General features: G+C 42.8%; 1 protein-coding gene across 2 annotated transcripts in view; it reads right to left on the reverse strand.

Annotated features, from left to right (window-relative positions):
- The window catches only part of RAPGEF5 (Rap guanine nucleotide exchange factor 5), a 221,861-nt gene that overhangs the window by 51,641 nt on the left and 144,825 nt on the right, over nucleotides 1-25,395 (reverse strand). For both annotated transcript variants that reach the window (XM_059171333.1, XM_059171334.1), the window contains exons 10-11: nucleotides 19,475-19,590; nucleotides 18,940-19,028 (exon numbers count right to left, since the gene is read on the reverse strand). In XM_059171333.1, coding sequence (XP_059027316.1) covers nucleotides 18,940-19,028; nucleotides 19,475-19,590 — 205 coding nt within the window. The remainder of the gene's footprint in view (nucleotides 1-18,939; nucleotides 19,029-19,474; nucleotides 19,591-25,395) is intronic.

Consider the following 25,395-nt stretch of genomic DNA (forward strand, 5'->3'; position numbering starts at 1 on the left):
GTTTTATTTTTCCTTATTGGTTACATAAAAAATGCTTATTCATTGAATGCTGTTTCTACATCAGATTTTAAAGGTCACCTCTTTCATGACAGGAGTTTACTACATACAGAGCTTGGGTGGCACTCTTCAAATAATGAAATCTGTTCTTATCGTAACTTGAAAAATTTGGTTTTGGAATCCCATCATTCTTTAGGAAAAAACGATTTGAATGCAACAGGAATTATGTTCTGAACTATGTAACATTTCACATGCTGCCTTTTAAAAATGTCACTAGAAGGAACATGCACTAATAAACCCAGGGCTTTCTACGTTCTCCACACCAAGAGTCACGTTTACAAGTCACCCTGGGAGGGGAGAGAGGTGACAGGCCCCATGAGCTCCTGCTGTCCCAGCCCTCAGCTTCTCTCAGCGTCTAGGCACAATTTTAATTACAACCTATTTGTGACTCTTGCATGTGTGTCTGCTAAACTTGCTAGGAAACTTAGAAAAACAGTGTGGAAAGTACCAAGGGGATCAGAGAGCTGAATTTCTACCTGGATAGCCTTGGGCGCAATGTTGAACCTCTCTGGGCCTTAGTTAAGTCAGCTATAAAGTGGGTATCATATCCACAGCTAGCAGAACTGCAGGCAGAATTAAACAGAATTAATTAACAGAATAGCGTATTCTCAAATACCTGGCAGAGAACATGGTGTACATTAGGCACTCAATAAGTACCACCTGTTCTTACTTTCATAAAATAATATTCAGACCCTTTTCCAATTCTCCAAGTCTTACCAATCAACCAAGGAAAAACCGAGTACTGGGAACTGACTATATAGAAGGTATTTGCTAAGGGATTTGGGGGTAAGAGACAAGAAAGCACGAGGGAGCTGTGGCTTCAAGCTCATAATTAGTCAGGGAGCTGAGACTTTTGTCCCCATGAAATGAACTAAATAAGGTACCACCTCAGCTGGGCAGCACCAATCATAAATGTTCTAAGGGATGAAGGAAACCCCAACGTGCCAAGGAAGGTGCCATGGGGGGTCACCCCTGAACTTCTAAGAAGAACAGGTGGAGGGGTGCCTGGGTGGCTCAGATGGTTAGGTCATAATCCCAGGGTGCTAGGATCAAGCCGTGCGTCAGGCTCCCTGCTCAGTGGGAAGCCTGCTTCTCCCTCTCCCTCTGTCATTCCCTCCGCTTGTGCTCTCTACCTCTATCTCTCTGTCAAATAAATAAATGAAATCTTAAAAAGAAGAAGAAGAAGAAGAATTATTGGTGGATAAAGAGGTTAAATAAATGTGAGTGAAGGAGTGACAGCGTGTGTGTCTGCTGCCAAGTCAAACCTGTGGCCTCTGGGCCATGTCTAGCCGTTAAAGATACTTTTTGTTACGTGACAATATTTAAAAATCAGAAGACCTGGACGCCTGGGTGGCTCAGTCGGTTAAGCATCTGACTACTGATTTCGGCTCAGGTCATGATCTCAGGGTTGGGGTCATGCTTAGTGGGGAGTCTGCTTGAGATGGCTTTCCCCCCCCACCCTCATTCACACACTCTCTCTAAAACGAATAAATGAATCTTTAAACAAAACGAAACAAAATAATCAGAAGATCTGGCAATACCCGGCCCACATCTCATAAGCCAACTTGGTTTAGTGCTGAGTTGCCCTCAGCACTAAACGCTCTGCGTTTCATCACAGCTCTGCCCTCCTTGGCTTCACTTGTTCTTATGAGCGGTCTGTGGACAGGTGAGTTTTCTAAGTCTTGGTCTACGGTAAAGTTTAGAAATAGCAATGGAAGGGATCACATGTGTAACTGCAAAGTAAAGCTAGAAAATAGGTTGGAACCAATTCCTGGAGGGTCTTTAAGCCCTAGAGCAAGAAGCCTGGGGCTTGTTTTATAGGAAAAGGGAAGTGAATGGAAATTTTCAAGGGCAGAAATGACAAGAGATACAGATTACACTTGCTACATCAGGACAGTCAGACTGGATAAAGGGAAAATCAGGAGAGGGAAGATGAGTGTACTTTTTAAATACTTGCAGCTTGAGTTCCCTAAGGTTACTTTAAGTGAAGATACTGGGCAGACATATCAAAGACTAGAGCTCGCTAAAGAGGTCTGGGTGATTATGGGAGCTCCATAAGAAGGGATAGAGAGAGTGGCCGAAACATCAGCTCTCAGATAAAACCCCAGCAAGTTGTGAGCAGGGAGCTGAGGGCTGAGCTGGGGTGTATGTTCACATTTGGGCAATGCTAAGAGAAGGATGAGTTCAGGAAGGGGGGAGACAAGAGAGAGAGAAACAGGAGAACAGGGAGACACAAACATAACAGAAGCCAACAAGGAAGGGTGATGGATAGGAGAGCAGATCCTGAGTGTCAAAATTTGCTGGAGGGAGGTCCATAAGACTTTGCTCACATTCAAAGGCCACAGGATTTGGTGTGTGGATGGTGTGCATGTCTGAGGGCTTTCGAGAGATGCCCCTTGCAATATGTTAGTGAGAGTGAGACTAGAAGGAACCAAGGATATTCTGATAATTGCCTTCACACCATCTATCGCACTGTTTTCCCCAAAGACTCTTCTTGCAGGTGTTATAGTTTCCTGATTAGTAAAAGCAGCGGCTCTCACAATAAGCTGGGAGGAAGTATTTCTTCCTGATCAATCTAAGTATCATTTTATTTAACAGTATAAGATTAGAACGTGGGAAGTGTCATGGGTACGGAGCCTTCAATACCAATCTGCCAGCATCTACCAACAAAAATTATTAACCAGTTGCAGGAGTCACTCAGGCTCACACAGCCGACTCTCGGAGTTGCCCCATCTGGTGTGATTAACGTCACAGAATGCATTCTTAAAGACACAAACTGTGTCCCTAAGTGCTTGTCCATTAAACACTCCAAAATGTCACAAAATGAAGAAAAAATTAATTGAAACATCAAATCCTAAATTAGAAGTCTGGGGCATGGTTATTTGAAGCAATAATTTTAAGAATGGAATCAACTTAGGACAAGGTATGATATTTTTATCTCCCAGTCGCCACGAAGAATCTCTATTATCAGCTTTCTTCCAAAACTTGGAATATATCACCATTTGGAATGTTAATTTTTCCACCCTGGTCACTGTGAATCATTATCACTGAATTCAGATGAGTAAGATTTTATTTTTTGTTTCTGCTTAACAAATTCTAGAGCTATGAGAGAAAAGTTATTTTCCTCCAAGCTGAGCGAGAATCAACTGCCTTGATTTAAAGCTAAGAATGAGGGATGCCAGAGTGGCTCAGTGGGTTAAGCCTCTGCCTTCAGCTCAGGTCATGATACCAGGGTCCTGGGATTGAGCCCCATATAGGGCTCTCTGCTCAGCAGGGAGCCTGCTTTCCCCTTTCTCTTTGCCTGCCTCTCTGCCTACTTGTGATCTCTGTTTCAAATAAGTAAATAAAATCCTTAAAAAAAAATAAAGCTAAGAGTGATAACTAGATATATTAAAAATAAAAAGATACTCTACCAATCTACTAGTTTAAATTAAACACAACTAGGGTGCCTGGTCAGCTCAGATGGTGGAGCGTGTGACTCTTGATCTAAGGGTTGTCTGAGTTTGAGCCCCACATTGGGTGTGGAGCTTACTTAAAAATGAAATCTTTTAGGGGTGCCTGGGTGGCTCAGTCAGTTAAGTGTCTGCCTCCGGGGATTCTGAGATCGAGTCCCATGTCAGGCTCCTTGCTTGGCGGGGAGCCTGCCTCTTCCTCTGCCTGCTGCTCCCCCTGCTTGGGCTCTCTCTCTCTCCCTCATTCCTCCCCCAACAAATAAGTGAATAAAATTTTTAAAAATTGAAGTCTTGGGGTGCCTGGGTGGCTCAGTCGGTCAAGTGTCTGCCTTCGGCTCAGGTCGTGATCTCAGAGTCCTGGGATCCAGTCCCGAATTGGGCTCCCTGCTCAGTGGGGAGCCTGCTTCTCCTACTCCCTCTGCTTCTCCCCCTGTGTGTGCAAATAAATAAATATTTTTCCCCTCTCTATGTCAAATAAATAAAATAAAATCCCTCTCTCTGTATCAAATAAATAAATGCAATCTTTAAAAAAAAATGAAGTTTTTTAGGGGCGCCTGGGTGGCTCAGTTCATTAAGTGACTGCCTTCAGCTCTGGTCATTGATCCCGGAGTCTCAGGATTAAGTCCCACATCAGGCTTCCTGCTCAGCAGGGAGTCTGCTTCTCCCTCTGACCCTCCCCACTCCTGCTCTCTGTCTCTCATTCTGTCTCTGTCTCAAATAAATAAAATCTTAAAAAATAAAGAAGCCTTTAAAAAAAACAATTAAACACAATTAAACATAACTAAGCCTCTTTCTAAACAATCTGGCACAAGATCTTACACGATCTGAAAATGCCCCAAATTAGAAAAGTCACTTTACTGTGTAGCCCATGTTTAAAATTATTTCTAGGACAAATATTTCATCCACTGACTGATAGCAGGGATGCTTTTGTGCTCTAGGTTCCAGAACAATCTTTGGAGTTCTTTTCAGTAATGCATAGCTGCTTTTTTTCTCACACCAGTGAAAGGGAGACTAGTGCTTTTGGGTCACAAATAAAGGTTCGGTCACAACCACTGACTGAACATGTATTGCTTGGGGTTGAGCTCTGTGTTTGCTGCCATGGAGAAGGCCAAGTTTTAAGGCCTCAACTTTTATAGGGTTTGAAATTTAACTGGTGACATCCTAAAAGGACCACATATGGGGGGCTTATAGTCCCAAGCTGATGAATATTCCGTTCATGAGGATGTCTGAACAAACCGCTACCCCCACTCAGACCCCCATCCCTCACCCACACCCCCCAGCCAGCATGCATTTTAGCCCTAGAGAGCCCCAAATTTGCTTTGAACCACATCTATTCTTTAGTGTGCACCAGGAAGCCAAAAACAGCTTTGATGGGCAACGAGGAAAAGTAGAGAAGGGAAGATAGTAGCTATTCTCTTCGAACATAATCGAAAAAGCCCCCCTCTACTGACCACATCCTGTGTGCTATACCAGGAGCTCTACCCACACGATCTGTGCTCCTCATACTCTTTCTAGAAGGCAGGTCTGATACTCTCTTTGTGGGATGATTGACGCCAAGTCCGAGCTAGGTAGGGTGAAAAACTACTGATTGCTGCAGGTTAATATCAGAAGGGTCCTAGGTCCCAAGGAGGGCTGATCTCCAGCTCTGGATTTCACTGCACTCTGCTCTTCTCAGGCTGTGAACCCAAATGGTCCATACCAGACATGGAGGTAATGGTGTACAGGAAAGTAACAGAGTCCTGGACAGGGAGGAGTGCCGCAGATAGAGGAACTTAGTCTTTCTATTTCTGAATTGACAAAAGTGCCCCCATAAAGTCATTTTCCATCTATACACCAGCATCCTAGAGTTCCTTTATTCCTACTCGAATTTCATTTTTATTTTCTAGCAAATACTTGGTAAGTAGCAAAGAGCTATAAGGGATCAGCTCATTTCCTTTTCTAAAAGTAGAACTGACCATCACATGGAAGGATTAAGATAGTCCACAAACTCCTAATTCTTTTAAGTTGTTTTGTTTTTTTTGTTTGTTTTTTAGAGAGTGCTTTAGAATGTGCTTTTTCTCTAAAGCACATGTACAAGCACCACAGGTTGGGGGAGCGGGAGAGGGAGGAGCAGAGGGACATGAAGTGTAAAGGCAGAAACTGAATTTTTTAAAACAAACTGTAAAACTCTTCTTTTCCTTCTAGATAAACTTCTCCATACTAAACATTACAGATACTAACAATCATTAGTCACATTTTATTTTGTCCTCTTTCCTAAAAGAAAAAAACAAAAAAACTGACTTCTACATCAAAGTCATGTCTGTTCCTCACCTCAGTGATCATATATATGCTTATTAGTCCAACATCTGGGTAATCAAGCCATTAAATATGTATTAACTGTCATCAGTTAAGGTATTTTTTTCTTTTTGGCTAAAGTCATTCATACAAACTCCTTTGTCTCAAATGGTTCTAATAAGTCAGTTTTGTGTTGTTTCAAAATAAGCGATCTACTTACACATCTTAAAACATCCTTAGGTGTTTCTCATAGCACTGAAATCACACGAGTCCTGGTGATTTGACCCACTCAGAAGGTACATAAGAATTCCAAAATATCACCAGGAAAATAATAATATAATGAAATACTGAAGCTATTTTTATGAGAACAAATTTAATTTGTGCTATTATTACACTTAGTCGAAGTCATAATATAGGAAATATTTTTTAGTACATGCCTCAGATGTTTTGTGGAAAATATATATTTTTTAAAGATTTTATTCATTGGGGCACCTGGGTGGCTCAGTCGGTTAAGGGTCTGCCTCAGCTCAGGCCATGATCCCAGGGTCCTGGGATGAAGCCCTGTGTCAGGCTCCCTGCTTAGCAGGGAGTCTTCTTCTCCCTTTCCTCTGCCTGCCACTCTGCTACTTGTGTTCTCTGTCAAATAAATAAATACAATCTTAAAAAAAAAAAAAAAAGAGACTTTGTTTATTTGGGAGGGGGAGAGAGACAGTGATCAAGAGCGTGTAAGAATAGGGGAAGGGAGAAGCAGACTCTCCACTGAGCAATGACCCCCATTATGTAATGCTTTAAATCACAATATTTTTACATTTTTTTAAAGAGACAGAAATATAATTATGGCCTGGGAGCTAAAGTATCAAAACAAACTAACATTAGCTTCCATTTATAAAATTACATGCCATTTTTCATTTCTTAGGAATCGAACTTTGCTTTTTGTTGGCCGTATTTTGCATGCTCTCGAGCGCTCCATGCTCTCTCTCTCTCTCTCTCTCTCTCTCTATATATATATATATATATATATATATATACTCAAGCAGAGGGACTGGGAGAAGCAGAAGCAGGCTCCCCATTGAGGAGGGAGCAGGATTGTGGGGCTAGATCCCAGGACCCTGGGATCATGAACTGAGCTGAAGGCAGACGCTTAAGGACTGAACCACCCAGGGGCCCCATTTATTCGTATTTTCACATGAGAGATAAGTATATTTCTACCTTGTTTAAGTTATCATCTGTTTTTCTGTTACATGCAGTCATACCTAATAACAAATAATATATATACACAGAAAATTCTTAGGCGTTCAAACAGACGATGAGTAATGTGATCTGCTTCTTAAGTTTCTCTATTATCCAAAGCAAGCAAAGTACATTTACTGAGAGATAAGCATTGTGACTTTATCCTGAACTCACTACTGTGGATTTCTAGAATATGCTGATGAAGACACATTTGCCTTGCATGTTTTTTTTTCCCAAAGAACAAACACTCTCCCTAGGAGACTGTAAAACAGAGTAAATTGTCATAATAACTCTGAGACATGCACTTGCATTGTGCCAATCAGCACTGGCAGAACTTGAGCCAACTACAATGCTTTTACAAAAGTCAGCACAGTGGTAAATAAAAATGGCTTGCAATGCCTTTAAATTCAGACCAAACTGAAACAAGACAACAAGAGGTTATATTTTCTATGTCCAACTACTCTAGGGGGTAAGATCCAAAATAGGGATGAAAATATCTTCACCATGTTCTTTCTTTTTTCTTAACAAAACACATGACACCATTCATGGTATATTTAAGCCTGTTATACAAAAACAAAATTTGTGATATCAAGCAAGAAGAAAATTTAGGGGGGAAAACCCAACTTTCTTTAAGTACTAGATAGATCTCTCTTCCTAACAAGTATATTTAAGGGACATTGAAAGGAATGTAATTATTGAAGTAGTATGCCAGATACTTTAATACTAGAACTACTACCTAAGATAAGTCCTGATATATACAACTCATTCACCAAAAATTATGCTCATTTAAGGCTGAGCATTTAAGTAGAAATACCCAGCCAGGTATTCAAAAGGCAATTCTAACTTGTACTTTTCATCATCACACTAAGTGAAGCACATTTATAGGATTAAAGGATTTAAAATATTCACAAAGTATTGTGTATGCAGAAAACAGACAAGAACAGTAAGTCTGAAGCAGAAAAGGATACAGAATTGCTCTAAAAATAATTTCCTAGCACTATTCAGATTACAATAAGATATTTTGGGGATTACAAGATATTTTAGTTTTCTACATTTTCTTTTCACTCATATTTAACAATTCTGTCTAATTTCATATTTATTGAAAGATATGGGGGAAGGCCTGCCAGCCAGGCATTGGCCTTATGTATATGGCAAAAAGCTCCAACAGAATGAAAAGAACGGTTTCAATTGTAGAGCAAGAAAGCCCCAAGGGCAGAAAATGAGGATAATGGGAAATGGGAGGGGAAGGTTATAATGAGAAAGACTGCAAAGAAAAATGAGAAAAAGCTCAATTATAGGTATGTTAAAGGCAAAAATTCTCCTGCTCAAAGAATATTCCTTTCAGACATGTGCTTGTCAATTACAGCAATTATGTGGCACTGCACCCTTTCAATGAAGCAATAATTTGATTGAAACATGCTGTGAGAGATTAACATGCAGTGATTATAATCAACAAATTGCCATTCACTAACATTTAGGAGACTACCTGAAGTACACACTCTTACACAGAAAAAGGACAATTTTTTTCCCCCTGCTAGGATGCTAGTTTTGCTTGAGGAAGGTGGCACAGAGGACAACGAATGATCTCACTTTAAATCTTTCAGCTGTCTGGGGAGATGACACACAAGATCTCTGAGAGAGAGAGAGAAAGGAGAAAAAGAAGATTTTCTTCCATCCTTCAACATTATCTTCGTCTCCAACGTTAGCTGCTGATGTTACAGTAAAACTGTGGTCTTGTTAAAATCACTAGATTGTCAAATCTATTGACACAGTATCTTGTCTTCGTGAATTTCCGAATCTGCTCCTTCCAATGTGCTCCTCCAGAAGAGTCTGACTGATACCACACATTTAAGCAAGTTTCTAGAAATATAGCTGGACATGACAAAATCATGTTTGCACTAAAGTACAACACTAAATATGCCCAAAGACCCAAAACTCACTAGGAAAATATGGTAATTTTAGAAACTTTGAGATTTGAGAATAGCATTTCTTTTTCAAGGAACAGAAATCCATTTCCTTTTCAGTTTTTAAAGATTTTATTTATTTATTTGCGATAGACAGAGGGAGAGGAAGGGAGGGAGGGAGCAGAAGGAGAGGGAGAAGCACATTCTCTGCTGAGCATAGAGCCCCATCCAGGACCCCAGGATCTTGACCTGAGCTGAAGGCAGATGCTTGACTGACTGAGCCACCCAGGCATCCCCATTTTCCTTTTAAAATAATTAAGAAAAGAAAGAAAGAAAGAAAGTAAGAAAGAAAGAAACAATTTATAAGAACAAAGAAATCCGTTAGTACCAAACTGAGAAGGTGTATTATAAAGGTGGTTCTTCTTCTTCTTCTTTTTTAAAGGATATTTATTTATTTATTTATTTATTGAGAGAGAGAGAGAGGGCACACACTTGAGCTGGAAGGAGCGGGAGAGAGAATCTGAAGCAGACTCCACACTGAGCCCAGGGCTCAACTCAGGGCTCCATCTCACGACATGACATCATGACCTGAGTTGAAACCAAGAGTGAGCCGCTTAACCATGCCACTCAGGCGTCCCTGTACTATAGAGATTCTTAGTAGGCATATGTTAGGGAGCCAGAATATAAAAACTGAACAAAGCTGTTACCTTTCTCAAGTTTACTTTTATGAGAGAAAATTCAAGTTGCACTGATGATCTGTGTTTCACAAGCAACCTCCATCCTATGTCAAAGAGACTAGATAGATTTAAGCCAGTATTTTATTCTCACAATAATAAAGCTGAAGGCTCTCAGGGCCTCATGATTCGACATGAAGTTTGTGTCGTATCAGATAGGGCCTATATAACTTATATTGAAAAACAGACTGTAATTTTATATATTCAGATCCTTAAAAAACTGACAACTCATATATATATATACTTAGGGCAACTTTCCATGTACCAGAGTGTTTTACTCTTTGTAATAAATTTTTCTCCAGCCATTCTAGGAAATTAGAAATTTACTGAACTATAAAGAAATTCCTGTTTCCTAACAATGTGTCATTTGAGGTGAAGGGAAAGCAGATAAAATGCAAATAAAGGAAATAAAGTAAATAAAATGTGCAAAGGTAAATGAAGGAGAAAAACCATTCATCTCCACCCCGTTCTGCAGTTTACACGGAAAATCCCTCCTGGTTCATGGGTTGAGGACATCAGCACTAGGACTGGCTACATAGAGACAATAGTCACATGTGAATTTCATATAGCATACAGTGTGAAGGGGACCCTCAAAGACCCTCTGTCTCACCTCCAGGCTCTAGGACAAGGCCTTCACTCAAACCATCAGAAAGTAGTTGATTTGTTTCTTAAAATATCTTAAAAATACCAAATTTCTAAAACGAAGTCTAGAAACTTGTCCAGATGTCCAAGATTTTCAACATTCTTACAGTCAAAAGGCTTAAGAGTTCATTTCTCAGGTAAATCTTGCTCCTTGTGCATCTTATTTTCCCTTTTTAATCTTCAGATCCTCTGGAAGTTAACTTTCCATAGTCCTACAATACTTTGGTTTGTCTCTGGTATGCTCTGGACTTATAGTTGAACCTCAAGTATTAGAAGAGGTCATGTGGGTTCAACATGAAAATGATGCAATTAAAAGAAATGCATTCTCAACAAGGATTGTGTGCCCGCAAAGTATGCTGTCCTCCTACTCATAGCCTCATGCATTACACACCTGCCTTTGCCCATTGGTTATACGGTAATGAAAACGTCCACATTTCCATTATTAATCAATGTATGTTAATGACCTTATGCTTCAGCTCTGTCTCACTTCATTTCACCTTGCTTCATTACCAACAAGGGTATTAATTAACCCACAATCTACTGGCAGCATAAAAGCATCAATTCCCTTGTTATCATACATACTATCACATGTCTAAAGGTGGTGGGAATAGATTAGTCCAGATGATGAACACCTCAAATGAAATCCACAGCAAAATCTGATTTTTAATCACTCCTCCTGTGAGCAGGCTGACTGCACCCGCCTGTACTAGGACATCTTCCTCCACACCCCTTCTTTTTGTAACCTCTCAGAAGCAGGCGGATGGCTTAGGGGCCATGCAGCTCACAGCTGGAAACCTGGAAGCAGGCCTTTGTGCAAGATTAGAGCACTCTTAAGCAGCTGTGGAAGCACCTGAATTGGGGTTGATAGCTGGAGTTGAATAGTAGGTTTTTACTTCAATTAGGCCTTTTATCCATGACTCTAGTCACTAAGGGGGAAAAAATGATCTCCGGGAAAAAGCTAGGGATATACCCGAGTTCATTTCCAGTTTCAAATGATCATTCTATCTCTGAAGCAGTTTAGATAACTTCTACCTTAGCTTCTAGGTCCATTAGATGGGGACAATTATCCTGTACTAAAATGCATCAAATGGTAAGGAAGGTTGGATAAATGGAGGGAAATCTTGAGTAACCTTCAAATCCTGGCTGTCAGATCTGGACGGGGCCTCCAACAACATGTGGCCAAGTCCTCTGCTTTCATCAATGAGGCAATCGAGAAGACAAGTTCTATACAGTTCTAATCCCTCATCATTTGTCAAAATTAAGTGTTCCGTTATGGTCGGCAAATACATGACATTCTCTGCAACAGTAAGAGGGAGGGAAGCGAAAGGCACTGCCAGAAAACCAAATCAAATCAGAGCAAACCAAACCCACAGTACAAAGACTGTACCGCAGAGCACGGACTACATTCTAACGTAAGCACTTGCACTTCCAGCTCTCTCGACAGCACTCTGGGGTTTCCACTGTCACCATGGACAGCTATTTCAAGCCTTTGCTCCACCTGGATAAGTCAGTCTTCTCGGAGCAGCAGTGCTGCGGTCTGAGGCGTACGCAGGGCAGCTGCACTTGGTGCTAATGAATTGGGCTGCTGTTGACTTTTTTATTAAAGCATGTCTGCAAGCAAAATGAACGGTTACTTAAAAGTGGTGGTTTCATAAAGCTTAAAAAGACCTCAAACGAAAACTTAGTCTAGGTATTTGCCTATGAAAAAGTTGTTCTCACAGGTCAAGAGGGTTAAAGCCTGATATGAAACATTTCCATGGGTGCGGATTCTATGGCTTAGAGTCCTAGCTAGTAAGCCAGGGATGCCTATACCTACTTCAAATTTCTTTCTTTTTTTTTTTTTTTTCTTCAATTAAGTCTGTTTCCTTTTGTTCTGAACTTTGCTGCATACAGTTTCATGTTAATTCCTGAAAATATCTTTTTTTTTTTTTTTTAAGGGGGGGTTCCAGCCCAGCATGGAGCCCAAGGTGGAGCTTAAACTCACAACCCTGAGATCAAGAGTCAGACACTTAACCAACTGAGCCACCCAGGGGCACCTTGAAAATACTTTAAATACATTAAAATATCCTCCAGCTTACTTTTTAAAATATTTAATTCATTTATTTGTCAGAGAGAGGAAGAGCAAAGCAGGGGAAGCAGCAGGCAGAAGGAGAAACAGTCTCCCTGCTGAGCAAGGAGCCCAATGCGGGACTCAATCCCAGGACCCTGGGGATCATGACCTGAGCCACCCAGGCATCCCTCCTCTAGCTTATTTTTAAAGACATGTGGATATAGCTATCATAAAAGAGTGCTTATAATGATTAGCATTTAATATATACTGTTTTCCTACTTCTCCTTTTGGAATTTTTGAATTCCTCCACTGGAATATGTGCCCCAAGAAGGTAAGGAGTTTCTTTTGTTTACAACTGTATCCCCACATGTAGGACAGAGAAGTGTTAAAGATATTTGTGGAAAGAAGAAATTTTATTTTCTAAGATATTCATACAGATGCTGAGTAATTAAAAATGCACAGTTGTATTTTATCCTATAAGCAGTGTATAAAGTTAAAAGTAAAGAAATTACAGGGGGATGGCTAGTATAAGAGATACGATGCAGTATCTTTCACCACTGGGGGAAAACTGCCACTTTTCCTTGGCAACAGACTCTTTCTGAATATCCCAAGATGGCTTGGTAATATAATTTGGTAAATGGATTTTACTAGTAGGTGATAAATCAAAGCCATTCTTTGGAAATGTTATAACATAATTTCTCAAAGAGCTTAAGAAGTTTCCCAATGAACAAAGTTATACACGAACACGCATAAATCATCACCAGGTATGGCCACTAAACAGTGGTTTCCAAGCTTCCTCCTCCATCAACATTCTAACTGCCCTATGATTCCAAAGAAATGCAGCAGTAACATAAGTAATACAAAGGTAGACTGAATAGCCAATGTCCTTATGCAATGGCTAAGTGATGGTGATTTCAGCATAAAATGACCACAAGTTTCTGGCAACTGTCTACATGAATTCTAGGGTCTCTCCTCCCGATCTAGAATTTCATGGCTGTGTGACATTTGGAAAGAGGTTGATGTAGATCCCTTTGAATCAAGGTGTTTTAGCGATGAAAGACAATCCAAAGATTGTTTGTATGACTTGCTTAACGTCTCAGGCTGGTTTATTACTGGAGCCCAGATCTGGGACCCAAGACCTCAGAATCTTATTTCCATTCCTTTTCTCCTCTGCTATGTGAATTTTCTCCTTTCTTAAAGTCCGATTTCTTGCAGAAGTAGGCCTCTTGGCTGTGAGACCCAAGGGCCACCCAGGGATTTTTATGGCAAGACAGAACCCTAGCAAAAATCCAAATGGGTTTTGTTCACTATATATCACCCCTCCTCATTCCAAGAGTTGAGAAATTCAACAGCTGTGTGTCCAGTACCTCTGTCTCCTCTGATAGTTTCTTTTCAAAATGATTTCAAGGGGTGGACCAGTGCAGGTGTGTAAATTGTGAACTCAGGCTACAGAGGCAGGGACCAGTGGATGAGGCTGACCAGTGGACATGAAGCCCTGGAGAGGAGGTGGGGGATACAGGGGAGGTGGAGGAAAAGGGAACTGATGCCCCTAACTCTCCAAGGCAGATCTATATTTGCAACTCTTAGAAATTTGGAATAAATCTTAAAAAGTTGGAGGAAGGTAGATGAGACAAGGTCAATGTTCTGTTTCTGTGGCTCTCACATCTGGCTGCATATGAGCATCACCTGGGAGCTTTTAAAGCCCAGAAGGCTTAGATCCCATCTCAGGTCAACTGAATATGAACCTCCAGAGTGGGACCTAGGCATTGTATTTTTAAAAAGTGCCCCATGTGCCCCTAGTGTGTAAGATCCACTGGTCTATTTGTTATAGGACATTATAAAAATAAAAACAAAAGATACGTACAAGATAATTTTAGATGCATCTGAGTTGCTCAAAACCACAGAGTGATTTACCACCATCTTAAAAATTTTCTGGGTCTAGCCTCAATGATGTTTAGCTTGCACAAGCTAAGCTGCTACATGGTCATTGAGGTCTTTGCCACCTACAAGAGGAAGTCTGGGACAGAAATGCCAAACATCTTTCTAGAAATCCTAAAAGGCAAAGAGATCAAGGTAGAAGTTTACCTAAGTTGTCTTCTGTCTTTCCAATGACCAGGGAAAAACCTTTCTTAATTTTTCTTCACAAGAAACATGCACCTAGCACATAGGACAGGCTTGGTGCTAACTGGGAAGAAGACAGAGTAGTTCATAAAAACCAGTGCCTGTCCTTTCTTTCCTCAAGGTTCTGTCAGTGTATTACTCTAGAAAAGCCACCAGTAAGCTGGCAACCGAGGTTAACCTTTGAACTCTACCAATGGAGTGAGACACCCCTATGATGTAAGGCAGGTACATTCACAGAGGTCGTTGCCTTGTTTCAAGGGTAAAGGACCCAGTTTCTCAATGATATGCTCACCCTATGAGGGGCTGCTGAAAGCCGACCAGTAACACGTGATCACAGTAGGCGCTTTCACCCCGAGTCCCATCCACAGAATGTGCTGAAGGACAGCCACCTGATTATCAAAACCAGCCACACCTTGAAGAAAGCAGGTCAAGCTTAATAAGAATGAGCCATTTGGCTTTACCTATTCCTGTTATCCTATTCTTTCTTCATTTGCTTTTCTTAAAAACCCACACCCTTAAGCACATTTGCTTTGAAAGTATGAATAAAGAATAGGAAAATGGGGGGAAAAGAGGCCAGCCGATAATGTGTTTCCTCCTGGGTTCTCCCTAAGATGGACCTGTCATAACGCGGCTTCAGAGGGAAAAATCAGTAAGAAGGTTTTCCCCTATGAAATCCATCCAATACATAATCCCCCTAACCCTCCTGCCATTGCTTTGAACCAGAAGTTACTATTCCCAACAACAGCAGCCCTAAAGAAAACATACTCTAGGGGCGCCTGGGTGGCTCAGTGGGTTAAGAAAACATACTCTATCCTTTCCACGGAGCGGAGCGGGAAGAGTTAAATCGGAGCAGGAGCCCCCGGAAGACCCCGAAGACCAGGGCTGGCTGGAGGCAACTCACTTGTCCCTCCCTCCAGCTCCTCTACTCACAACTCCTTGTTTTTCTTTCTCCTTGCCTGCTTTGTAATTCTCCTGGGCTGGGAGTACTCAACAACGTCTGGGAAGATGAAAGACAGAGCTGCTTGATTTTTCTCTACCATCCCAAAGGTGTAAGCCAGAACCTGAACCTTGACAGAAAAGGTCACCTTTGAAAGCTGTTTCAATCACGATCCATGCTCATAGATAACCAGCAGACAGACTCAGATAGTTTTTCCATTTGAAACAATGAAGAATCACTCACTCACTCTTTCATGCATTCACTCATTCTACAGCTATTCCTAGAAAGACTCCTTGTGCCAGGTCCTACAAGGGAGGAAAGGTATGCCTACAGGGGATGATGAAAACACACAGGGCATTCGTTGTGTGCATCGAATCACTTGGGAAAACCATTAGTAGGTTGCTCTTAAGCATCTCTAATATTATTGTTTTTAAAGCTCAGCTTGACTTGGTGACAGAATACCGTAGGAACGGTTGTTTTCGCTTCTTGATTCAGGTGGCAACAGGATTCCATTATGTCAATAGCTCTGGCATTCTCCTTCTTATTGCATTCAATTAAGTCAACGTTTTTCCACTTGCACGTCCCTATTGATGAGTCATCACTTCAACGCTCCTCTGTGAGCACAGAAGGTCTCTTCTATCGGGCCTTGTACTTCCATTTTCACAACTAAGTGACTTTTGTGGGAAAGAGATGGGAAATGACTCACATCTCTTGCTCCATTATTTTCCCTCGCCTCTGGTGGGCACAGGAATGTAACAACCCAGAACAGGCTCATACTGGTCCACGGGAGCACTTACAGCCTCCCATGTACCCTTTCTTCCCCACTGTAGTCGGGGCCATGTGGACCACCACCAGATGGCTCCAGCCAGCCCCATATGGCTCCCGCTCCCTAAAAGGGGTGCTTGAGAACATAAAAACGCTGCTCTATACTTTTATTGCGGCCCCGTCTCATTTTCTTCCATCTGTCTTCCATATGTTTATACGATGCTATTAGGCTCTTGCACACATAGGCCTTTTATAATGAGGGTTGCTGGCCTGACCGAAATGAAGAACGAGAACTCACCTCTGTTGGTAACAAGGGGCCTTCAATTCCTTTAAATATGTGGTTCATTTAGTATTCAAACTAGAACAAACTAACAACCCTCTTTTCCTCAAGGTGCCCAAGGAATTCATTTTACTGTTACATACATGATATATCTTTTTATTTTGGCAACAAAAACCACACGGCAGCTTTTCTGTTGTGTCTTCTCCAAGTGTTGGAATGTGACGTTTTGGAGAATCACACGTGACTTCACTTATGCCTCCCTATTACGTACCCATCAATCTCTCTCTACATTTGACTCTTCCTTTTCCTCAAGCTCTCTGTTAATCACAGGGAAAGTTGCTACCATGTTTTCTTTCAAGTATCACTACAAAAACCCGAAGTTTCATGCACCCTCTGAAAACTCTGAGGAAATGAGTAGGAATGAGGGAGGCTGACCCCAAGAGGCCTCCTCCTGCCCTGCTGAGGGCAAACCACTGAGCTCTGGGCTGCTTTGCTTTGCTGGGCACTGGGCTAGAGTGACATATGTGGTCCCAGGCAAGGTCTAACAGTCACTAGACACCGTGCACAACACTGTTTCCAGCAGCAGGCAATTCCTGGCATTAGTACAGTCATCCGAGAGACTTTTCATTCCCAGTGTTAGATAGATAGTGGGAACCTGTCATGGGCATTAGGCCATCTTTCTCAAAAAACCACCAACAATTACAAAGAAAAGAAGAAATCAAGTTAGGCCTAATACTGGCTTTAATAATTTTTATACTTACTCACATGATCTAGACAGAGTCTCACATCAGACCAGAACTGTGGCGCTGTTAAGAAGAAGCAAGCATTTAATCCCCCGAAACATCTATCCACATTGAAAGGTGTCCCCTTTGCAGCAGATTATTTATTTGCCTGTAATCTAGTCCAAACCACCTGTGTAAAGCAGCCTGGTAATCAGTACATGGAAAATGATGCCTGGTTCCATGATGATTATATCTGATGAAGCAGAATATGGGAATAGTGCTCAAATGCATGAAATACTAACCAACAAGACATACAAAAACAACCCAGCAAACGCCATGAGAATGTTTTTCTTTTAGGCTGTGTATAAATGATAGCTACTGATTTCCCCCACCCCAACTTGTACAAAATAAAGTATCTATTTGATTTTTGAGATCAAAGTATGACATTACTGGGGCACGTGGGTGGCTCAGTGGGTTAAAGCCTCTGCCTTCAGCTCAGGTCATGATCCCAGGGTCCTGGGATCAAGCCCCCGCATCAGGCTCTCTGCTCAGCAGGGAGCCTGCTTCCTCCTCTCTCTCTCTCTCTCTCTCTGCCTGCCTCTCTGCCTACTTGTAATCTCTGTCTGTCAAATAAATAAATAAAATCTTAAAAAAAAAAAACCCTTAAAAAATAGTATAACATTACTGTAGGATATGGAAATGAGTCATTTTCCTTCTTTTTTTTTTTTTTTTTTTTAGCCCATCTACATATTTCACACAACTTCGTTTCTCTTCACGTCCTTAAAATGCAATTTAGAGTCAGATATCAATTAGATTCAGACAAAAACCTACCGGGACCCAAGGAAACTTGCTCCCACCTACACAGTCATTTCATAATCCTTCCTATGAGGAAAAAAACCTAAGGTCTTACTCTGTAGGAATTCAACCCACGAATACAGGTGCTCTGATAGCAGCAAACAGCACATTTTAGTCAGGATATCAAGTTACAGAATCGAGGCTGCAGCCAGAGGCCCATTCACTGGAATGATTGTTCTATGCTGGAACAAATGACAAATTCTGGTGAAGAGAAGTAAGTACTTGCCCTTTGGTGATAAAGGAAGCATAGTTAGGGTGTTCTATACACGCAATGGTACTGTTTCCCAAAGTGCAAGGGTGACAAAGTTAAATGGGTACTTGGCTCCCAGATTAGCTACAAAGGACAAGAAGTCTGATCAGTAAGACTTCAGTGAATTATAGTTTCTGGTCTGCAAAGCTACGAGTAGGATATTCTGCACAGCCGAGCTTGCTCTGAGCAGTTTGTAAACCACCTGGAAAAAGGAAGAAGTTGCTGCTACCCTGACAGTTGCTGAGTAGTTGCATTAATTGTTGACATTTCCGCAGGGAGGCTGCTCCCCTCAGCTCAAGGCTTCCCACAGGCCAGGTGAATGCTCCTCCCTTGTATTTCTTCCCAGAGAACACTGGCTATTATAACGCTAACCTCTTGCCAACTGCCTTTAGGTGAGATTTGGTAAAAACTGCCAAAGACACAAGAACATCTGCCTTCCTACGGCTTTCTTTGTACTGCGACTTCCCAGGCAACTGCGTGGGTCTCCATGTGTCCATTTACTGGATTGCAACAAAACAGCACGAGGCCAAGCGGGGAGGTGCACAGAGCAAACCGCTCTTTCTGCCCGTGCCGGTTTGGGCTGCTGCGGGAGCCTTGCCCCTATGCGAACTGACAAGGGCGGGCGCCACGGTGGGTCTGGAAGCTGGAGACACCCGCTGCCCTTACCTGTTTCTTTGTCCTGGACTTCTTCCAGGTGCAAGTCATTCAGAAGGTGCTCCAGTATCTTCTCAGGGGTCCCGGACACGACCACGTATCTGTCAGAGAGCAGAGAGTCCACCGAGTCATCCTCGGTGGAAGACTGCGAGCGGCTGCTCCATTCATCGTCCTCGTCCTCCTCGTCAATGTATTTGAAATAAGGCACATCGAAGGTAGGCAGGGGCAGCTCTCGGTCCGAGAGCGCGGCGGATTCCTTCCTCTCTAGCTGAGGGTCCAAAACCCTCAGCCGGGAGCTGCCCATTGTGAACGGCTACCAACAAAGGCATCCCCTAAGAGCGCAAAGATCTTGCCATGTCTGTCCTTTCGCCGGGAACTGAGTCCATCTGGCTGCCAAGAGCTCTGCAGTCAGCTAGAACGCTCGAGAGGCGGAGAGAAGAGGGGGGAGGGAGGGCCGCCAGGCAGCGGGAGCGAGGGGGACGGAGCGAGAGAAGGGGAGGCGGGCAGGGCCGAGGAGAGCGGGGCGCGCGCCGCGGGGCCAACTCACCTCCAATCCCGCTCGGCGCCGCCGGCTGGGGGGGCCGGGCTGCAGCTCTGCACCCTCTTCAGCACGAGGACGTTCCGCTCCTGCTCCTTCACCTCAACGGTTGCCACTTCGTCATCCTGCTCTCGTGGGGGGCAGGGGGCAGCGGACGGGACACAAAGGGGAGAGAAAATTAGACAAACCCGCCAACAAACACAAGAACAAAACCAAACAAACCCCAGCCCCTCCAACAGGGGCCAAACTGAAGCCGCGTTTTCTCAAGTCGCTGTCCACCAGGATTTCTTCAAAGATCCTGAAAAAAAGGAGGAGTCAGGGCAAGAATCTCTCTTTGATGGTAGAGTGTCTGGGCTCAGATTCTACAGGCACAGACAAGTATTAGGAAGACATAAATACTGTCAAGGAAATGGGAAGAAATAAATAAAGAGGGGCTGGGATTCGGAGAGCTTGCATTTAAACTACTTGAGTGATTTGAATCATGGCATCCAAAGCTCAAAGTTTCAAAAGACACAACATGCTCATTGCATATGTATTCTCTCTTATCTTGTTAATGCTTATTAAATATTCACTGTATTAAAACTGGAAAGTCATAAATCATTTAAAACACTAAAACAATGAGCAAGCCATATTAAGTATTCTTCATAGCCCGACTTTAGAAGGTGGGCAAAAAGCTACCCATTCTATCACTCAGTTCATTCTTCCCAACCCCCACCCCCCCCAGACAGAAGATGGACTTCAAATTTATCCTATCCCAGTTTTGCCAGAATACAAGCAAAAATGGATCTCTAGTTAGAATCTCAACCGGGCTGAAATTCGCATGTCGTGGGTGAGTGCACTGACTTTCTTCACCTCAGTCTCTTTTAAAAAGGAGAGCAGGCTGAACAATCATTCATTTCTGCACACACAGCTTCCACGGCCCAGAGCTAGTGTGGCCCGCTGACGTAGCTCTGTTGGAGTCCAGCTCACTGCTGACCCAGCAGTGTGGAGGCTGACCCTGAGTGATGAACACTTCCAGAGGATAGAGTGTGAAATTCTACCAGTGTGTGACACCCAGGAAGGGTAAGGTAGCCCCGGGGGGAGGGGGGGGGGAACCTGTGAAATGCAAGTAAGAAAAGCTAGCTTCTATATGTCTGAGAATTTGGGCAAAAGATGAAGGCAAGAAAAGTTGACACTAGGTAGGCTTCACCTTAAAAATGGTATCAGTTCTTTCAAAAGGGAAACATGCCCCAGAGGTCCTAGCATGTTTCTGCCACAGGCAGAAAATCCAACTGATAATTAGGTGCAAATATTAAAGAAAAAAAAAAGAGTATTATTCTCCTCAATGGGTAAAATGTACTACGTCCATTGTACATTCTTAATCAGTTCCATAGATCTACCAGGGATGTCCATGTATTTTATCCATCTTTACTAAGAATACAAAGGGACTAATCTTTCCATAATTGTCAACCAAATTGGTGATAAAATTATGCTTGCAACTGCTGATGTCCTGACTCCCAAGAAAATGTAGAGACAAAAATAAAAATTATTAGTCACTCGAAACAACAATGTAATTTTATGATAATTTAAAAAATCTTTTAGTGGCAAATAATTTTACTATGTAAAACTGATGTATTACATTTCAGCAAGGTCAGATGCTCAGTTACTGTGGCAATTAATGTTGGATATTCATTGTTCAACTCCCTGAGGACGGCAGTGTGACTCCTGTAACATGAATACCAATGTGTAATTGCTATCTTTCATTTCTCCAAAGGGGTCCTTTTGTTATCTGTGTAGTTGAAGTGAAATAAGGTGGCTGGAGAGAGGGGCGTATATTGACCAAAAAAAAAAAAAAAAAAGGCAGAATGTGGGTCTGGGATACTGAGACACAGAAACGAATAATTCACTCAACAGTGGATTTGAAAGGACAAAAATCCTTCCCTGGTTTTCCTCTCATCGTAAGCCAATATTCATTTTCTATGCGCCTGCTGTCATTGTGAAGTACATTTTACATTCTACATGCACGTGATATATGGCGTTATTAACTTCCATGGGCCACGCACATACATATGGATGGGAAGGGTTTCCCTAATGTCTGTGTAACTAATATGTATTACAAGGCTGTGCAGACAGCAGCCACACTCTGCTGGGCAGGGAAACAGCTGAATCATATTGATGTACTATCAATAGCATCTTATGTCATAGTGATCGTTTCCATTTTGAAAACCTGTTAAAAAATAAAGAAAAGAAAAAGCAGAAAAATCGATGTATAAAGGGAGATGTAAGTGATCTAAAAATGCCATGAAATTATAATAGTCCTAGGTATTCTGTCTTTCAACAAGGAAGGTCAGGTGAGTGCTTCACGACCCACACACACTCACCTAATTGCTCTTCCTGAAAAAGAGCAGAAGTACCATGGTTGGGGTTCTGAGCATGAAACTTTGTGCTGGTGCTTGCTTGGTGAAGAATGAAAGTATTTAGAGCTCTCATGATGGAAAATTGTTCAATGACAAATAGTTCATGAAGAGCAAGCAAAGCATTAAAATGCTTAATTTATAGTCGTTCACTCAACAACCAGTGATGGTGTCCATGGATAAAGAGGTACTGAGCTGGACACCGAGTGACAAGCAGAGTAAGACAAGTCCATTGCCCTTAACTAACAAGTTAATAGGCTCCCTAACAACATAACTGTAACTCGGCAGGCACCCTCAGATGAGGCCAAATGGGAGAGACAATGCAAAGGCAGAACCCATGGGATATGAGGGTTAAGATGACTGTGTGACAGAGATGGGAATGCCATGAAATGGGACAAAAACATACAGAGACTCTGGTTCTGGCAAGACTGATGAATTTAGTTTCAGATAAGTGACAGTTTAGTACTGATAATCTATCATGCTATAGATACACAGCAGGCAGTTAGAAATAATGAACTCGGCTTCTCACAGAGGACCAGGGCAGAGAAAAATTTGTCAATTATTCAAGTTTTGGGAATGGCTGAGATTGTTAGGAGGAAACAGGAGAGAAAGGGAACTACAAAGATGGGTATAGGGGAAGGAAAAAACCCACAGGAAGTTGGGGAATAGGTAGAGGGTCAGAGTCTTGGGATGATGAAGAAGTAAAACCAAGATGGGTCAGGAGAATCTAGAGGGGAGAGTCTCAAGAGATTCAAGGAAAATGCTAGTCTGTTGCTGTAGTGTTTACAGAGATTAAGTTTAAGAAAAAGAGATGATGAGCTCCCTTTGGTCCGGGGGTGTGAAGAGAACGGCTAAGGTGTGACTGAACGGGGAGGGAGTCCACAGACAGAGAAAACCACTTCCTGGAATTGCATTGTGAAGGGAAGGGGTCACATTGCAGAGGTTGTAGGGCTGGGGAAGGCAGCTACTGAGAAGAGGGGACAAGGTCGGGAACAAAATGGAGAGGGCAGGCTAGACAAGGATGAACATTTCTTTCCCTCAGAGAGGTTCAAGGGAAGGAGGATGGGTGGAGACTTAGAAAAAAATAAAGTAGGGAAAATAAGGAAGCCACAGTAGAGGCTATGAGATGGCTCTGCCTTCTTAGTAGAGGGGGGATTGAGATGACCTTCTGGAAGGAGGGGGTTCAGGGTGAAGATGGTGAACACACGGCTTCTAGGGGTACAACAGGGGATAAACAAGTTATGAAAAAGAGCATTGCTAGGCAGCTCTGTGGACTGCTGAGGGCAGAAACACACACTGATGGTTGTATGTCTTTCTGCTGAAGGGCTTACAAACCTTAGAGGGGAACAGTGTCTGATGGGGCCCACCCAGAAGAAGGGGCTGGCAAAGGCAACCACAGGAGGTGTCAAGGGGAGGGCTTCTGGGTGGCTGTCCGCATACCAAGGAACGTCGCTCCTCACCACACAGGGTCTGTCTGGCTAGGGAAAGCAGTGAGCTGAGAAGTTGTTGATAAACTGGGACAACATGGAGGGGCCGAGGCCCCACAGGAGCTAAGGGGGCTGGCAGGGGGTGGACGAGGAAGCAGGCACAAGCTTAGACCAAGAAGGCAAATACGTTAAGTGGAACAGTTTGGACTGGTGAAGCCCCTGGCACTCGCAAGCTGGCCTGGCCCCCACTGCTAGGCTGGGCTTGTCCTGGGAGCATCAGCAACTGTGCGGAAAGTCAGCATCAGAAAGGCCAATCTGTGATCGCAATGGAACAAGAGAGACACACAGCCACACGGTAATCACACCTGAACACAGACGAAGCACGAATGTTGGCCAAGCCAGAAGATACCAAAAAGCCCAGGTAATGAGCAGCTGCCGCTGCTTTCCCAACTGCATTTCAGTTTTGCTCTGGTCTGCCTTCCCTGCCGGTAAGACTCATTACAGCGAGTCAGAGTTACCCCATTTCCTGACAGCAAAGCCCTGCCTCTTTAAACCCTCCCCCTAATCACTGGACACAAACCCAAGTCCTAGGGGTCCTTTGTCCTAGCACCTCTCATTCTGATCGGTTCCATGGCTCCCCAAAGTGTGAGGTCTTCCCCTCAGCAACGGGCAGCAGACCCAGCTTGTCCAACTACAGGTGTGTCCCGGGGGACCTCTGGCTAGAGGACACTGACAACAGTTAGAGGATGCTGCCTTGGCACTGGTATGGAGGGGCATGGAAATGGTGGTCACTGGAGTCAACAACACACACACACACACACACACACACACACACACACACACAGCATTTCCTTGTTAGGGTGATGAGAAAGTCACACAAAGGGATGTTTCTGAAAGTGACTGCGGGAAACGGGGCTCAAAGGATGATAAAGTCAGAGATAGATAATAAAGCTTCTGCAGCAAGCAGAACAGCATCTGGAGGGAAGGAAAGATGACCTGAGCAGGGAGCACGGGCCTCGGGAGAGAAGCGGCTTCTGCAGGTGTGACCATGGTATGGTAGGTGATGAGGGGCACAGGGTGTATTCCCGAAGGAACCACACTCCTCCATGCCCTTGCCTATGGTGTTCAGCCCTGCTTTTTACATGTCAGTGAAAATTCCCATCTCTTCCCAAAACATACATGAGCCTCCAGATCTGCAGAAAGCAGTTCTTTCCCTAAGCTCCTGAAGGGAAGAAGGAGAAACACTGAAAGCTGGGCCAGATGGAGTCTTCCCAGCTTTGCCTATGGGATGTGATTTAGGATAAATGGGGAGGTGGGAAGGAGGGGAAATGCAAAACCAAAACAGGTGTCCTCAGCTGAAATGGTGTGTGTGTGGTGGGGGCAATAAATGCCAACAGGGAAAGGTTGATGGGTCACAGAATCAAAGGACCACTGAAGAGAGCCCATCAGGGTCAGGAAGACAGAGGCAGGCTTTCAAATTCACCCTGTTCCTCGTCTTTGTGCCATTTTTTGGGTAGGTAGCTCTTATTTATTTCCTTTTTCTGACTATACTGCTATCTTGACTGTCAATTCTGAATGAATTATACAGAACCAGTACCTTTGACTTACTTTAGATTAACTTCAGTGATCATGATCAGCTTTTGTACTTCTAAATCAAACTTCTTTTCTTTCATTTATTCACATGAAAGACTTTTATTTTTAGGGTGAAAATACCTAATAATAAAATTATGGATTTTCAAAAAATAAGGTGAAGAATCGATGCTCACAGTTGAGCAGGTCTTAATTTGTCTTATCCCGAACCAAGTTTCTGACTGTATTTATATTTTCACTTCTCACCAGCACTAGCAAAAAAAGTGATTACTAAGGGATTTCTCAGGCCTCGTGGAGTTGTCACAACTACTTGTTTGATTTTTCCATTATCACAGATAATGGAAAACATTCCTCTCCAAATACTCACATAAAGCAGCCATCTATATTCTCTATGGCATCGTGTCCCTGCTGCTCTATGAGCATAAACTCTTACAAGAGTGCTTAACTGGGGGTTCATGGAGGGGCTTTAGGGATTCAGAGAACCCTCTGAAAGTATCTAAAATTTTTATGTGTAAGCACA

This window comes from Mustela lutreola, chromosome 4 (genome assembly GCF_030435805.1).
Source record: "Mustela lutreola isolate mMusLut2 chromosome 4, mMusLut2.pri, whole genome shotgun sequence".
NCBI lineage: Eukaryota > Metazoa > Chordata > Mammalia > Carnivora > Mustelidae > Mustela > Mustela lutreola.